We start from the raw sequence: 16,741 nt of genomic DNA on the forward strand, positions 1-16,741 counted from the left end.
CTCCTTCAACTCCAGTCGGCCTAAATTCATCTTGTTGGTGGGCTGGTTCTGCTCCCCAGGCCTCGTGTTTGACACCACTGCTTTAAACTGTAACTGCAGATCTTGTTTGAGCTTCATGATTGACTCCACGTCACTTTCTTAGCCACACATTTCTTGGCAGACATGTTCATTTTCTTAGCTTAGAGCCAATCAAGTGTGGGCCACTGTCAGTATGATGGAAGGTCACAGTCAGAGATCTACTTCAAGCTGAGCATGAATCCTTTAGATTCGACTAAACAGCTTCTATGATGGTTTTAATGTGACTTATGATAGATTGGTTTTGTTGTTGAGCAGCTCTGAATCCAGACGTTTAGCTCATTGACTTGAGCCCCTTTGTTATTAGCACGTGTTTATAACCCCACCCTCAGTCTGTTCTCCTTCCTCAAAAGACAAGCAGCCACTGAACAAAAACGCACCTGTTTTCACGCTCAGAAACTTTTAGCTGTATTGAAAAACTTCTCTTTAAACTCCTCGGCAGGGTTTAAACTGGGATATTCTGTTTTGGGGAAATCTCACCATCCTATGGATATTTCTCAAACTCGGAACATTGAAGCGGAAATGGCTGCTCGGACATCTGAGCGTCTCTGCTGGACTCACTGTGTCTGCAGGTGAGCGTTAACTAACATAAGCGATTTCTTCATATTTATTAGATTTCCAAACTTGCTCATAAGTAAACCATGTGAGACCTGCCTGCAGATAAACAGTTAAGGAAACCATAACTCCGGAGCGGGTTAAATATATATTTTCTTTTTTGTTTGCTGACTCCAAAAACAGAAACGTTCAGTCAGAGACGATGTGAGGAAATTAAAAAACTTCCTGCTTCTCGCTGTGCGCGCTCAGATCAAAACAGGCCGTTTTGTTTTTGTCTTGTGCGCGTAACCGACCGCTTGAGCGTTTCCCACTTCACTCAGAGAAAGGATCAGAAAACAGCTGACAGAGAGCTACAAAGTAAAGCCTTTAAATATACGAGGAAACATGATGCATTAGTGGTGCAAATGAGATGCGAAAGCATTGCTGGGCATTAACGAGAAGCTTTTGTGCGCGCACACTTTGAGCGAGAAACGTAAGACACGGTTCAGCAGCATTATAAACCGCGTTCTTACAGCACAGAATCTACAAACAGCCTAAAACACACTGAGAAGGGAAACTGAAGATTACAGCTGATTTTAACCTGGAAGTCAGAAGAGTTACTATGGTTACCCACTGAAGACTGAGTTTGTCCATCTCGCTGTTTGCGACATCTGCTGCTGTCAGAACATTTAAAACACAAAATCTGAGGATTTCTTGTTTCTGTTGTCGCTCCACAGGACACAGCATGTATCCGGGCATACACCCAGCCTGAAGCGAACACGTTCATCCATCGAAGCTCAACATACAACTCTAATTTCAAACTTGTATTTAAACAGATCGGACTGAAATATGACGGGCGCAGTCACATTGAGCTGCTGAGGTTAATACAATTAGGTTTTTCCCAGTGATTTCTTCAGTAGCTTGTGTTTTCTTCCCCCCCCCCTTTTTTTTACAGGGGAAATGCGCTTTACTAAGCGCTAGATCAACCGCTGCGTTGCAAGCTAATCGATCCGTGAAGCAGCCTCGTAAATAGAGGTGTGACAGCTGTGTCGCTTTGAATAACTTCTTTGAAACCCTGTGACTTCTTCGCTTTCATTTGCTTTAGTCTTCCTCCTGTTCTGCTCAGTGTGCAGCTGCTCCGCCGTGTCCGTCCACCTATCAGACTTTAGATGACTTCTTTAATAATCTTCCTGTATTTATCCCTAATTGTTTCATCTATAGGTGAGTGAAATGGTAAATGGTAAATGGCCTGCATTTGTATCGCGCTTTACTCAGTCCCTAAGGACCCCAAAGCGCTTTACACTACATTCAGTCATTCACCCATTCACACACAGGCAATGGAGTGAAACTGAGCATGTTTATATTTTAATTCGTGTCAAACTTCAAAGCTAAACTAAAAAGAGTAACTAAATTAATATTTTTCCGTGTAGAGAAAAAAATTAACTTGAATTGTTCAAAACATGACTAAATGTATTTTCCCTGTCACTTTTCATAGATCTTGATTAAGGCAATGAGTTCAGTTCACTCAAGTCTTTAACAATGAAACTCAAAAAATAACTCTTCGAATAACAATCATGGAAAGAATTTCCACGTATTTTAAATTGCTTTATTTTATTTTTTTAGCATTATGCAATTCTGTTATTCCAATTTGATGAAATGTGGAAATCCTTTCCATGATTATTTTAAGTTCATTCTTTAGAGTTTTCAACAAAGTCTAGCGTCTGGTTAACATACATTTTTAATGGGTTTATAACAACTTCCACTTCATCCATCCTGGGATAGTGTTTACTCAAATGTTCAGATATTTAAGATCTTGAAAGCAGTTTTACGAGTCCATGCCCCCCTCAAAATACAGCCCTGGTAAAAATGCGTTAGCAAGCTATAACAGCCCATTTGTCTGTATCCATTTTCACACTGATGCTTAGGCAAGATGTGTTGTTATCAAGTCTGACACTTCTGACACTTGTTAAGTGATAATTTTTACCATGCACGACGCTGTGACAGAGTTCAGTAGCAGCCTGTCAGTCATTGAAATCAACACCAAGAAGGCAGGCTTATTGTTGCTTCTAGAGCCCCCCGAGATGTCATAGGGGATTGTATCAAATATGAGAAGTTTGCTCTTTAAAGTGTGTTTAACATGGTAAACTGTGTATTTCAACCATAACTGTGATAAGATGGGGAGTTTTTTAGAGGTTCTGAGGAAATCTCATCTGTCCCATGACTCTAATAGCCATTATTATTGGGGGATTTTACTATGCAACGATGAGTTGATGTGAAAGTGATTCATGATAACGCGTGGGATTTTCACAGTTGTGGTGATCTAAATCATTAAAAATTTTACTCTAATATGAGAAAACATGTTTTTCCTAAACTATCATTTTAACATTATTAGTTGTGTTCATGTTTAAAATGTGATCCCTGTGTCTAAACGTGTTAAGAGACTACCTGGAAATGAAAAATATCTCACAGAAGAAGCATTTCCTCAAAGGTTTAAACTGTTAATGCTGCTCTCAGTTCAGCTCAGGATGTCGCTGAATGTGTGTGAAATGAAAATCATTAACAGCAGTCTGACATCAGTCACTGTCTTTTGTGCAGGAGGTAGTTTAAAGCAAAGAGGGACCACCGACTGGACATCAAACACATCATCACAGATGTGTGCTCAGGTGAAAACCATCTGACAGCCTTACAAGGCATTTGTGATCACATGCTTGGTATCAGAGGACAAAATAATATCAAAGAGGAGTGTTTTATTGATGATAATGTTTCATTATCTGGGCTAATATCGTTCACGAGTGCTTTAAATCCAATTGGAAAAAACTGGTGAAGGACTTTTACAGACTCACACTGAGCTGGAACCTGTGGTCAGAGGAGTTATCTTATTGTGAACACGATATCTCCTGAACAACTTCAAATAATAGGATCATGTTTAACATAGATGTTCAAATGGACTCCTTGATCACAGACAAAAGCTGAGGTGAAGCCTTGCGGGCAGGTACAACCACCTCTGTTAGGTCCACGTTAATCAAGTGTTTTCCTCATTTCTAGCCTCGGCATCATCCATATGGAGTTATTAGAAAAGGGGAAATTAGATACGAAGACCCAAACAGTTTAAAGTCTGTAGACTGCTTATTTTGCCGTTCTAAGATAATAGTTAATACAAACAGTCTCTTTTGAAGCTGTAAGTGAACATTAGAGGTCCTGCATTTTGTACTGCTTCTGGATTGACTTGTTTTTACAGCCACAGAGGTTGAAAATGTACTTTTAGTTTACGCAAATGCTAAATGTAAATTAATAAATACAATAAATAAATAAATAAAACACAATGATCATGTTCAAGATATCTCGGTGTACTTTTAGACATTTAAAAAGAAAAATCTGCCTGCACTGGATGAAAAGAAAAAGGTTTCCATGACATTTTCACACTTGTGATGTGTGGAACCACAAACACCCTTTTTTCCTCTGACATCATTTCAGGCTTTTTTTGGATCAACTGTGGTGTGTTCAGTTTTAAATATCCTGTTTTAACAGTGGGAAAAAAAGATTGATTCTTTTCTTTTCTGCAGCAGGATGTGCAGGCGAAGCTTGAAGAGGACGTCACTCTTCAGTGTCAGATTTCCACAGATGAAAGAATCTCGGTGTTGAAGTGGAGCAGAGCTGACCTGAACACAGACGGCTACGTCTACTTCTACAGGAACAAACGATTCTATGAAAACTACCAACATCCATCTTTTCATGGCCGAGTGAAGCTGAAGCACCCAGAGATGAAGGATGGAGACGTTTCTGTGATCCTGAAGAACGTCACATTTAATGACACTGGGATGTATGAGTGTCATGTAGCTGTGAGGAACCCTGTGAGAAGTAAAAGAGTTCACACTGAGATCAGTCACTTCATCAACCTCACAGTCACAGGTGAGTTTGTCTACACGCCCTGAAAACTGCATCGCGCCCCAGTTTTTTGGGCCAGTTATAATTTTGTGCAGTTTTGACATAGTGGGTGGATGACCATGTGATGGGTGAAGTCATAGCATGCTGCTAACTCTGTGGATGATCAACAGCAAAACTCTGACAGCTGATGTTTTCTCTGCAGGTGAAACGGATAAAACCTTGTTGGAACAGCAGCTGAAGAAAAAAGGAGCTACAGACGGAACATGTATGATGGAAAAGCAGAAACTCTGAGTATTCAGCTTGTTGTTGTTATTGTTCTCATCACTGCTGTCATTGGGTTTATGGTATTTCTGAGATTTAAAAGAAGTAAGGAGCAGTTTCCAGCCAAGCCTAGTGATAAGAGGGAGGAAATGGCCTGAAATGTTACTTTCTTTACGATGCAATAAAGAGCACCTCAAGATGATTTCATGTTATTTCTGAATGTATATCAAGTATTTACATGCTGTGTATGATCCTATTGGATTATCTCAAAGTTCCCACCTGAACCCATTTGAGAATCTTTTAGATGTGCTGACAGCTGTAAGTCAAGATAAATGTTGTCCTTGCACATGCAAAGTGAAGCAACGAACTGTTAACAGCAGCTAACAGCTTGGTTGTTAAGGAGATAAACATGGTCCCTACAAGAATTGGCACCCTGATGTAGTGCATTCTGGGTAGCATTCAGAGGGTCATATGGATAAGTTGGGATAAGTTGCTGCTCAAAACAAAGGTCTTGTATTAATACCAGAATCAACTGTTAAATATAGAAACAGCACTGGTGTTCACATTCAGTTCCCTTTTATTTATATAGTCACATTTCACAGTAGGTTTGACTTCGAGGTGCTTTATGCTGTCAGGTTAATACCCTACAATAGCAAAAAGCTCCAACAATCAAGCTGTGAACAAGCACTTGGGTAGACAGGGTAGACACTTTATATTCAACCATCAAACAAAAGAAGCTTCAGTGACACTGAAATTACACGTAACTTAAACTTCCAGTTCCAGAGAGTTTCAGAGCTCAGAGTACACATGACACTTGGTGCCTTTTAATTCGCCTTATCTCTGACGCATTTTTTAGCCCTCATAACTTGATTAGTAAAACACATATGAAAACATGAAATTTTCAGGGCTTTAAAACACAATTAAGCTTTGTCTCATTCAATCTAAATGTCAGAATCTGAAGGCAGTGAAGTGTTTAATAAAGACATCACAGATGTTATCCTCCACATCTTCTCAGCTCTTGATATTTCTCCAGTTCTCGTGTTCCTTGTTCCTGATGTTGCCGTCACTCAGTATAGTCACATCTGTTCCTCTGCTTGTTCACCACTGCTAGATCTGGTTAGTTAGCCATAACCAGTTTTTTCTCGTCTGTATCTGAGCTTAGCTCCAATATGAGCTAAGCTCTGAGTGCCCTCTTGTGGCACATTTATTAATTGTTTAGAATATATTTATATTCTAAACAATAGAATAGCTGAGTGTGAAAGCGAAGCTCTCAATTTACCGGTCGATCTACGTCCCTACCCTCACCTATGGCCACGAGCTGTGGGTAGTGACCGAAAGAACGAGATCGCGGATACAAGCGGCAGAAATGAGCTTCCTCCGAAGGGTGGCTGGCCTCTCCCTTAGAGATAGGGTGAGAAGTTCGGCCATCCGGGAGGGGTCAGAGTAGAGCAGCTGCTGCTCCACATCGAAAGGAGCCAGCTGAGGTGGTTCGGGCATCTGACAAGGATGCCCCCTGGGCGCCTCCTGGGCGAGGTGTTCCAGGCATGTCCCACCGGGAGGAGGCCCCGGGGCAGACCCAGGACACGCTGGAGAGATTATATCTCTCGGCTGGCCTGGGAACGCCTTGGTATTCCCCCGGACAAGCTGGAGGAGGTGGCTGGGGAGAGGGAGGTCTGGACCTCTTTGCTTAGGCTGCTGCCCCCGCGACCCGGCCTCGGATAAAGCGGATGAAGATGGATGGATGGATGGATATTTATATATATTTATATAATATATTTATTGCATTCATGTTCAGCTAAATTGCAGTGATGTAACTACTTAATAGCACAGTAGTGTGGGTGTTTGAAGCCTGTGAAATTCCTTATTTTTGTAATTTCCTTTTGGCTCCTGTTTGCAGAAACCACACAATACCCAACCCTCATGTACCACTACACTGAATATAAAATAAACTGCATCTGTTGGAACTCTACATCTGGATGTCAACCTCTCCTTCTGATCCAGGATAACCACAGTAGCACAATCCAGCATTAAAAAGATTTTACACCATCCTCCACAGCAGTACTTTTTATTAATAATCAAAGTCCTCCTGATTGTGACTGGAAAGCATTTATTCCCGAACCTCTAAACTGTTAGTGTCAGTGCTCTGGTCTCTAAAGGTTTAGATTAAGATGTTGTTCATATGTCCAGAGTGTAATGGACCACAAATGTTGCTCTATATAGTCTAAGAATAAAAATATGGGACTGTTAAGAAGCGCCTTGAGGCGACTTTTGTTGTGATTTGGCGCTATATAAATAAAATTGAATTGAATTGAATTGAAAATTGAAAGTTTCAGGTGACCACTGAAATAATAGCTGATAATCAAGAAAATGCTGAAACAACAAACCTTAAAAGAATCCCGGTAGAAAAAAAAACTACCCCTTTCTTAGTTTTTCAGGAAAAAAAGAAGAAGCCTGATTTCGCTAAATTGAGAGAATTTTTAACAATATGCCTGCGTTGCAATTTACAACAACCTTCCCATGTAGAATTTCTATGAGTAAACAGGAGTATTTTACATATGTAGAAATGAAAGATAACAATAATTCATTTTCTCTTCCTCACTTCAAGTGGACTGAAATGGATCATTTGGTGGGCTGGTTCTGGTCCATGAGCCTCATGTTTGATACCGCTGGTGTAAACACCTTTTACAGATGTTTGAGTTTCAGGGCAAAACTTTTGTTGTCAGAAAAATGTACTTTCTTAGCTTAGAGACAGTTAAACGTGAGACAGTGTATCAGTGAGAAGCACAGGAGGATAAGAGATGACACATCTCACATCAAAGTCACAGTCAGAGAAGATCCACTTAAATCTGAGCGTGAATCCTGTTTATTCTATTAATCAGCTTCTATAATGGTTTTAATGTGACTGATGACTGATTAGTGATCGATTTTGTTGTTGATCAGGTCTGAATCCAGTGGCTTGCCGCTTTGTTATTACGCACATGTTTATGACCCCGCCCTCAGTTTGTTCTTCTTCCTTTAAAAGACACTTGAGCGCGCACTTGAAAACAAACGCACCTGTTTTCAGGCTCGGAAACTTTCAGCTTTATTGAAAAACTGGGATTTCCTGTTCTCGTGAAATCTCACCATCCTTTGGATATTTAGCAAACTTTGAAAAGTAGGATCTTCCGAACAATAAGACGGAAATGGCTGCTCGGACATCTGAGGTTCCCAGCTGCACTCACCCTCTTTGTCTGCAGGTGAGTTTGAACTAACACTAAGAGTTTGGATCATATTTATTAGATTTGTTAACTTGCGCGTAAGTGAACCATGAGACTTGCCAGCTCTCACTGCAGTTAAACAGTTAAGGATCATTTCCGCTCAGACTCTGGAGTAACTCTGGAGCGGGTTAAATACATATTTTCTTTTGTGTTTGCTGGCTCCAAAAACCAAAAAATTCAGTCAGAGACGGTGTGAGGAGGTTAAAAACCTTCTGTGCAGACTTTGTGCTTCTCACTGCGCGCGCTCAGATCAAAACAGGCCGTTTTGTTTTGTCTTGTGCGCGTAACCGACCGTTTGAGCGTCTCCCACTTCACTTCATAGAGTAAAGCTACAAGGATAAATGCTGCGTTAGTGGTGCAAATGAGACTTAACATAATATTTGTCTTCTATTATTTACACAATTTCTCATTTTTTTTCCAAACTGCAGTCCGTTTTATTTGAACAATAATATAAAATTTGACGGATTAAACTGATCAAGCAGAAGAAAAGTTACTGCAGCCACAGTCCCTGTGCTGCACTCTGCATTCGTCTGCAAACATCATAAAAGTCACTACTACAACTTTCATTACTTTATTCTTATTGTACTAAATGTTTCTCATATTGTGACTTGTGCTGCCATCTGCTGGTTAAAATAAGCATAAACTGTAACTCTTCTCAGAAGTGCTCGGATTTCTTGTAAATGCTCATCTTGTTGCTAATGCTCAGTGCGCCCCCAGGGTGGCTACAATGTAGCTTTCCATCACCAGTGTGTGAATGGGTGGACTAGAAAAGCGCTATACAAATAAATACAGGCCTTTTTTTCTTTTTTTTTACCATTGAGTGTGTGTCTGTGTAATATTTTGCCATCATGTGTTGATATAATCCAATAAAGAATGAGTTATCTATATTCATCTATGCTCTCTCCCTCCCCCTCTTACAAAGTGAAAGTGAAACCATCTCTGTTTTCAGTGCAGGTCAGGCTGCGGACTCTTCACTTCCCAGCCTCCAGTCACAGCAGTCACAGATGGAGTCCCTCATAGTCTTCCTGTTCGTGATTTCTTGCTCTGTAGGTGAGTGAAAGAGAGTTTTTTTTAAAAAAAATATTTTTTTAGGTAAGTATAAATATGTGTAATGTGTTTAAATGTTGATTCCCATGTTGTGTTTGCAGGTTGAGCTCCTGTGTCTCTTTGTAGTCATTTTTTTCAGCATTTTTACAGCAGCATGTTTAATGATGTAACAGCTGATGTCAGATCCAGGGGTTGGGTGGAGGGATTTTAAAGTCCCAGAGTTCACCTGAATCTGGCTGCTGTAAGCTGCTTGTGTTTTGAGTCAGCAGCCACTTTGTGGTTTGTGTGTTCTTTGAATTGCTGCACGATGAGAACAGCAGCAGTCACTCTGGGTCTGAAATGGACACCATGAGATGTTACTTACACGAGATGTTGGACAACCTTTCCCTTTTAAAGTGTGTTTAACGGTGTAACTTTGCATTTTTATCTTAACTATCTTCATCCCACTACGACTGAGTTCTAACAGTGAAAAAACAAAAAGGGAAATGCGAAGTGAAAGCAAAACTTCAATCCAAGACTTTCTCTTTTGGTTGGAAGTCTTTCAGTTCTCCTTTCACTTCTGCTTTGGATTTTAAGGAAATCCTTTATGTCACATAGCTCCAATGTGAGACCTCCCAGCATTAAAATATGACAAGGACAGCTCTGGACTTTGCTTATGTGATGAGTGGGGCTGAGAGTGTTTTGTGCTAACATATAAGATTTTCAAATTTATTGTAAAGAAGCTCATTCCAAATATGCCTCTAATAATTCCACAACATAAAAATATTATATTAACTTGTGACTTTATTCATTGTGTATTTGAGTCTCTTTTTTTTCTTTTTTGTAAATTCATGAAACTCAGAGCTCCCATGCAGGGAGGTGGAGGGAGTCTGAAGTGATGTAAAGCTTGGATTAGCTGTCAAACACCTGGGGATCAGACAGATGTTTGACTAAAGATCATCTTTATTGAACTTGAACACATAAGCTTCATTTATATGAAAGTTTACAATGTTGACACACTTGGTTCAGCTCAGGTTATCACTGACTGAGTGATATATTTAAACTTATTTAAACTTGAACTCATTTACTTAAATAAGTTTATTAATTAAGTGTTAAGTGTAAATTAAGTGCAGTACACTCAAAAAAGAAAGAGAAAATCTGCTTTTATTTGACTTTAACTACTTTAATTTCATATATGTAAAACATAAAACAATATATATATATATATATATATATATATATATATATATATATATATATATATATATATATATATATATACATATATATATATATATATATTAGGGGTGCAACGATATTCGTATCGATATTGAACCGTTCGATACAGTGCTTTCGGTTCGGTACGCATATGTATCGAACAATACAATTTTTTTCAATTTTTTTTAATTTTTTTTTTATTTTTTTTTTTGTGTCCCGTTTGGATCTATAGCCATCAGAATTGTTGTCTTGAGGCCAAGAAAGATGCCAAGAGGATTTATTTTACCAAGTGGATCATCATATTGGTCCATTTGATTGACCTTTATTATAATTATGAATTTATTTTATTTTCAGTTGCAAACGGGACAGGTATGACTGTGGGATAGGACAGGGGGAAAGAATGAAAGAAAGAGGGGGAGAGAAAGAAAGAAAACCAAAGGGGAGAAAAAAAAAAGAACAATACAAAATTTGTAATTTATTTTATCAACTTTCCTTCTGACCATGCTGTCTGTGTTGAGCGCTCAGTGAATCTGCATTTGACTACTCCGCCTAGGCTCGAGAGTGCAGCCTAGGCGGAGTAGTCGAACGCAGATTCACTGAGCACTCAACACAGACAGCATGGTCAGAAGGAAGAGCGCAGGGCAAGCTAGCGAGACAGAAGTGGACCTCCCCACCCTCATTCAGATCTGGCGTTTGGAATTATTTTGGTTTTCATGTGACGTATGACCCTGAAGGTAAGCGAGTCATGGACTAAAGTAAAACAGTATGTTGGATGTGCCATGCAATGCTCAATTACATGGGTGGGAGCTAGTGTGTTAGCGCAGTTAGCTCGTTAACGTGTTGGCCGTCTAGCCCCTCTGTATAGGGTAGCTCGTTAACGGAGATTTGCCGTGTTGTGGCGTTAAGGTTATTTCAACGAGATTAACCTGAAAGCACTAGTGGTGTTGGGGGAAAACTCTGTAAAAAACCCAGGAGAAATAAAGACACAATGAGACAAAGTTACTTTCTTTGCTAAACGTGTACACGGGTGAGCTGCTGAGAACAACTCACGTCCTGAACAGAGGCTTGGCACTTTTTATAGGAAAGACAGTGAGAACAGGATAAGAAAATAATAAACAGATAAAATAAACAACTCCATATGTGGCGCTAGTCTCGTCAGCAGAGAGCTGGGAGAAAGCTGTGAGAGATAAAACAATCTAAAACAATATGTCCCAAAACAATATGTCTTTGCTGGGAAAGTCTAAAAGGATAATTCTAAACTAATCTAACCATAGACAAAGGGCATCTTTGTACATTTAAAAGAAGGTAAAGAAACATAGAATCATTTTTCCTGTAACAAGTGGGAACACAACGAATATGACTGCACATTTACACCGACATCATCCTAGTGCAAAGACAAAAACAACAAGCATGCATGCTACAAACTTTAGCCGAGTCATTTAGACAGCTGTTAGCACAGGATTCTCCTTATGGAGACCTGATATGTTTAATATGCTGCTGAGAATATAGCCCAGAAAAAGCGGATAGTATAGCTTTTATTTTGGAAAGAGACATTTCTCTGTAATAAACTCTCTTTTCCAAAGATGAGTGATTCCTCAATCAGATACAGGGCTCGCAATATCGCTAGCCCGACGTCCCGGGGCTATCTCTGCCCTGCCTGTCGGGCTATTGTAGGAAGGAAAAATATATGTCAATGCTTTTGCATTCTTTCAGAAATGTAGCTGGGTAATTATGTCATTGGGTGAGCCACTGTCAATATGTGACATATTGAAATCGTGTTTGAATTTGCGCTTGTTTTTTTGCTTTCACTTTGCAATTTATGCGAACTGTGTATAGAGAGCGACAGCACTGATCTGTGAGTGATGATAATTTGTGCACCAATTCCTCTGACATCGTCTTATTAATTGTTAGCTTACTATGCAAACATGACAAATGAAATCTCCCGCAGCTTAAACATGTGAGAGGTTGATCGCGCAGAGAATCGCTGAATGTGAGTGCGGCAGGATATATATTTCACTACGATGACCTGGATGATTGAGAACCTTCACAGACAGATATATATTTTAGTTCTGCTGAGCCAAATAAGACAGGTCAGGGTGAAGAAGTGACAGCCAAAGAAAAGCTTACCACAAAACGGAGAAGTTATGACAAATCAGACTATAAGGCAAAAAGAAAGTGCAGCTTTATGGTTTCATGGACAAAAGCATTTCTGTGGCTGCAATATGATGAGCTAAATAACCAGGGCTGCACATAAGTGGTCCGCAGGTGCGCATTCGCTGTCAAAATAAAAAACACGCACAAGGGTTAGGGTTAAATTTAAAAACTGTACTTTTGTGTTAAAATATATATTTATAATTTTAATAAATGACAAATTAAAAAGGCATGAACATTTTTTTGTATCGAAAAAATATCGAACCGTGACACCAAAGTATCGAACCGAACCGTGAATTTTGTGTATCGTTGCACCCCTAATATATATATATATATATATATTTTATTATTATTATTTTTTCAGGTAATTTTGTTACATAGGTTCAATTTAAATGTTCGATTTAATGGAATTTAGTCAAATGAAATTAACTTGATTCATTTTATACCAAGCACTCATAAATCCCACTGTCATTAAATGTGACACTGGCCATATTCTTAATGAGCAATTATTCGAATACATAAAAAAAGTATTTTACATGTTTCAGTTGCATTTTAATTAAATCATTGCTTTATGTTTAATAAGGGTGTATAATATTTATTTTTAGTGTGATAGACAATAAAATTGCACAATAATCAGGTACCTTTGAAATAAATAGACAACAAAATACAAAGTAAAGTAGCCAAAAGATACACTCAAAGTTACTTTCTTTCTTACCTGTAAAATTTTAACTTGTTAGTCTGTTATTTTAGTGCCCTGCAGGGTACATAATAATAACATAATTCAGCTAAAATACTCTGAAATTACATTTAAATTAATGGAATTACACCTTGAGACTGGTTTTTACAGAGTCAAGCAAACATAGTTGGAGTTTATTTGATGCCAAAGAAACTAGCAGCCTAGCAGACAGCCAGCAGCTACAGCCCTGTGTTAGGGATCGTATTATCGTAATCAAGTATGTCTCCGATTGTAAGCCTCTGCCCACACAAAGCTGTTACAGAACGGGAAATTAGTACAGAGACCAAAACTGCTTTTTGTAGGCCATAAACATTTTAACATGGTGCTCTGTGAGGACTGACGAGCAAAGAGCCTCAAACTGCTGTTTGAGGCTCTTTGCTGTTGTCTTGATTTTTCAGCCACAAATTCTTATCAAGTGCTGTTAACAGTTAAAAATGTTTTAAAAATTTAAAAAGGAGTTACATTTTAAAAAGATTATTTTCTTTCCTTCAGCTCTTCAGCAGGATGTGCAGGCGAAGTTTGGAGAGGACGTCACTCTCCAGTGTCAGATTACTACAGATGAAAGAATCTCAGTGGTAAAGTGGAGCAGACCTGACCTGAACACAGACGGCTACGTCTACTTCTACAGGAACAAACGCTTCTATGAAAACTACCAACATCCATCTTTTTATGGCCGAGTGAAGCTGAGGGACCCGGAGATGAAGGATGGAGACGTTTCTGTGATCCTGAAGAACGTCACGTTTAATGACACTGGGATGTATGAGTGTCACATAGCAGTGAGGAACCCTGTGAGAAGTAAAAGAGCTCACACTGAGATCAGTCTCTTCATTGACCTCACAGTCACAGGTGAGTTTGTAGAGCTCACGCTCAGCTCCCATATCATAAAACCCCCAAAACATAAAAGCGTGAAATTACAAACAAAAATCTAATGATTGATTATTTGTGACTTGGCAAATAAACAAACAAAAGCCAGTGAGCTAAAACTCATCAACAGTTTCTTCTTCTCTCTTCTTTTTGTGTTAAGTCTGAAGGGTAGAGTCATTAGCATGCTGCTAACTCAGATGCTAAACATTAAACCACTGTTTGAAATATTCTCTGACAGCTGATGTTCTCTCTGCAGGTGAAACAGATGAAAAGTTGTTGCAGCACCAAATCGTGGAAAGTGAAGCTGGAAACATCCAGGATGTTGGAGACGTAGTAACTCCAACTCTTATAATGGGTGTTTGTTATGTTGTGGTTGCTTTTATTGTTGTTGGTTTTCTGACATTATTCATATTTAAAAGAAATAAGAAGCAGCTTCCAGTCCAGAGAAATACAGAGGAAGTCAATTTAACATGTCCAGAAATATGATTTTATAGAAAGAAAATTTACAGATTTGATGAACTAACACTGATAGCGACTTTGCCAGGCAGCTAAGCAACATGGCCTTTTGGTTTAAAAGTGAAAAATAAGAAATAAAAAGACTGTTCTGTGGTTATCAAAAACATAACAGCTCTGCAAACTCCTCAAATAAACAGCAAATTCAGCCTGGAGCTTCTCACTGTGGTATAGCATTTCTAACCACTGCACCACTGTCACAGCATGACACATGGGAATAATTACTAAACATGGAGCTCACACTAGAACCGAAACAAAATTTGCATGCGGACAACAAGAAAGGTCTTGTATGAAAAAATATACTTCTGTAATAGTAGTCTTTTTTTTACATGGAGTGGAAGCAGACTAGTATTACTTACTTGTGTAGTGTTTTCTGTCTCTGTGGTGGTGGACACCAGAACAGAAGGCAGTCATCAAGTTGAAAAAGGATTACCGTCAAGCTTGGTTGGCTTGTCGAGTTTGTTGAGATCATGGAACAAAACTTTTGGTCGACCTCAAAGTGATTCTGGAAAATGTTACTCAGGAAGGGGAAGCAGTTTCCTGCCTCTGCTGTCATGCTGTATAAGATGAAGATGCAGTGCTGCTGATCCTAACTGAGGGTTTTGTCGGCATGTGGATGGAATACTTTGAGGATCTTCTCAATCTTACTGACACGCCTTCTGTGAAGGAAGCGGGGTGCAGCGATGAGGGGGATAACTTACTTAACTTAGCCCATGACTTGGGGTGAGGTTGACGAGGCAGACTGGGATCAGAATTGGGATTCACAAGTTCTGGAAATGAACAGAAAATAGACATAATAAAATAAATAGAAAATTCTGAAAAAAAGAATTGTTACAACAAACAAGTTACAATAACTTGTTTGTTGTTTGTGTACTGTCATCAGTCTGTGTTTGATGTTGATCCAGAATAATGTGAAACAACGATCCTTGTATCCTCACGAGAGTTTGCAAGTCGTATGGTGCTGTTTAATAACAAATGTGTTGTTAAACAAGTGGTCACCTGCTGCTTTTAACTCTTGACCTTTTTTTGTAAACGCGGTATACTGGTTTGTTCTGGTTTCTTTCGGTCTGTTGTGTAGGACTGTTCACCTGCACATCTGCCCTAATTACCAGTATGATGTTCAGAAATGTCTTGGCCATCAAATTATTTATTAATAAAAAAAGAATAAAAACTGAAAAAGGAAACACAGAATGTGTCACAACTTTCTTTCAGATGCAAATTTAGCTCACTCAAGCTTTTTATTAACTCTTTAAATTCAATCAAGTAAAAAAAAACTTCACACATTCACTGAAATAGAACATATGACATGATGTACAAACAGGGTGTGTGATTTTTGCAGACCTGCTGACTGTCAGGGACATTTGATGCTGTGAAGAGAAACAGGTATGTGTGGCTTTCAGAGCGAGGATGATGATGTTAGGTGAACACCACAATAACAAAAGGTCTGTGGATGAAGGTGACCAAATCCCATCTGATCCTCATTTGTGCTGCAGGAGTCACAACACTTTGATTCAAAGCAGGTCACACAAGAACCTCAAACTATAGAGAAATGCCCTAAACTCAACAACCTCCAAAACTAAATTGAAAGAAATTTCTGTTTCTGTCACAATTAACAGAAATAAATCCTCTTATGAAACGGTGTAAGTGCTGAAATTCTTAGAAACTGTCCTGAAATATTACCTGACAAAGCACAACTCAGACTGAGGAGACATACAACATCATGGAGTGGAGCACTGACTGCACGGAGCAACAGACTGGCTACAGGACAAGAAGAGACGATCACAAAGCACTAAAAGCTAACACAGGAGCCTGATTACCACCGCAGGGGTGAAAACAATATAGTGGAGAGTTGCTCCTCATCCAGCCTTCAAATACTGCAGCTAAAGACGGAGCACACCTGGAACTCAGAACAGCCACGACTCTTCTGTCATATGAAAGAACTCATTGAAAACCACAATGATCTCTGAGCCCTGTGTTAAAGTAAATCAGAATCTATTTCTGTAATATAATCAGATTTTAACTCCCATGAATGCAACTGAATTTGTAAAACAGAAAAAAAATATAACGTACAGCTTACAAAGGGCAGTTTGTTACTCTCCATGAATAAATATAAAAAAGAACATTTTACTTCTGGGAAAATGTTAACAGATCATTTTATTTTATTTATTTATAACTGCATTGATTCTGAAATAGGAACTGTTTGCAGTATAGAGTGACACTT

At 39.0% G+C, this 16,741-nt stretch overlaps 2 protein-coding genes across 5 annotated transcripts; both read left to right on the forward strand.

Moving 5' to 3' along the window:
• The first annotated feature begins 334 nt into the window (after nt 1–334).
• Nucleotides 335–4,957, forward strand: LOC113019506 (myelin-oligodendrocyte glycoprotein-like). Of its 3 annotated transcripts, XM_026163265.1 has the most exons (4): nt 1,552–1,830; nt 3,205–3,272; nt 4,173–4,518; nt 4,697–4,957. In XM_026163265.1, exons 1-4 carry the CDS (start codon nt 1,779–1,781, stop codon nt 4,783–4,785), a joined length of 555 nt encoding a protein of 184 aa, XP_026019050.1. In that variant the 5' UTR covers nt 1,552–1,778; the 3' UTR covers nt 4,786–4,957. The 3 variants fall into 3 exon arrangements, 1 of the variants encoding a protein (XP_026019050.1); XR_003272029.1 differs by lacking the exons at nt 1,552–1,830; nt 3,205–3,272 and adding an exon at nt 335–647; XR_003272030.1 differs by lacking the exons at nt 1,552–1,830; nt 3,205–3,272 and adding an exon at nt 336–647 and having other exon boundaries at nt 4,176–4,518.
• Nucleotides 4,958–7,800: 2,843 nt separating this feature from the next.
• On the forward strand, nt 7,801–14,803 carry LOC113019504 (sodium channel subunit beta-3-like). Of its 2 annotated transcripts, none has more exons than XM_026163262.1 (4): nt 7,801–7,991; nt 8,962–9,062; nt 13,636–13,989; nt 14,264–14,803. In XM_026163262.1, exons 2-4 carry the CDS (start codon nt 9,017–9,019, stop codon nt 14,491–14,493), a joined length of 630 nt encoding a protein of 209 aa, XP_026019047.1. In that variant the 5' UTR covers nt 7,801–7,991; nt 8,962–9,016; the 3' UTR covers nt 14,494–14,803. The 2 variants fall into 2 exon arrangements, with proteins under 2 accessions (XP_026019047.1, XP_026019048.1); XM_026163263.1 differs by having other exon boundaries at nt 8,967–9,062.
• The last annotated feature ends 1,938 nt before the right edge of the window (nt 14,804–16,741 follow it).

The sequence above is a fragment of the Astatotilapia calliptera genome, chromosome 3, assembly GCF_900246225.1.
Source record: "Astatotilapia calliptera chromosome 3, fAstCal1.2, whole genome shotgun sequence".
NCBI classification, from domain to species: Eukaryota; Metazoa; Chordata; class Actinopteri; order Cichliformes; family Cichlidae; genus Astatotilapia; species Astatotilapia calliptera.

Excerpts from the sequence above, each read along its gene's own strand:
- LOC113019506 (XM_026163265.1), top strand. The coding sequence starts at position 1,779 with ATGACTTCTTTAATAATCTTCCTGTATTTATCCCTAATTGTTTCATCT. Across the intron at positions 1,831-3,204 it reads CCTAATTGTTTCATCTATAG|GAGGTAGTTTAAAGCAAAGA; the intron begins GTGAGTGAAATG and ends TCTTTTGTGCAG. Across the intron at positions 4,519-4,696 it reads CATCAACCTCACAGTCACAG|GTGAAACGGATAAAACCTTG; the intron begins GTGAGTTTGTCT and ends TTTTCTCTGCAG.
- LOC113019504 (XM_026163262.1), top strand. The coding sequence starts at position 9,017 with ATGGAGTCCCTCATAGTCTTCCTGTTCGTGATTTCTTGCTCTGTAG. Across the intron at positions 9,063-13,635 it reads CGTGATTTCTTGCTCTGTAG|CTCTTCAGCAGGATGTGCAG; the intron begins GTGAGTGAAAGA and ends TCTTTCCTTCAG. Across the intron at positions 13,990-14,263 it reads CATTGACCTCACAGTCACAG|GTGAAACAGATGAAAAGTTG; the intron begins GTGAGTTTGTAG and ends TTCTCTCTGCAG.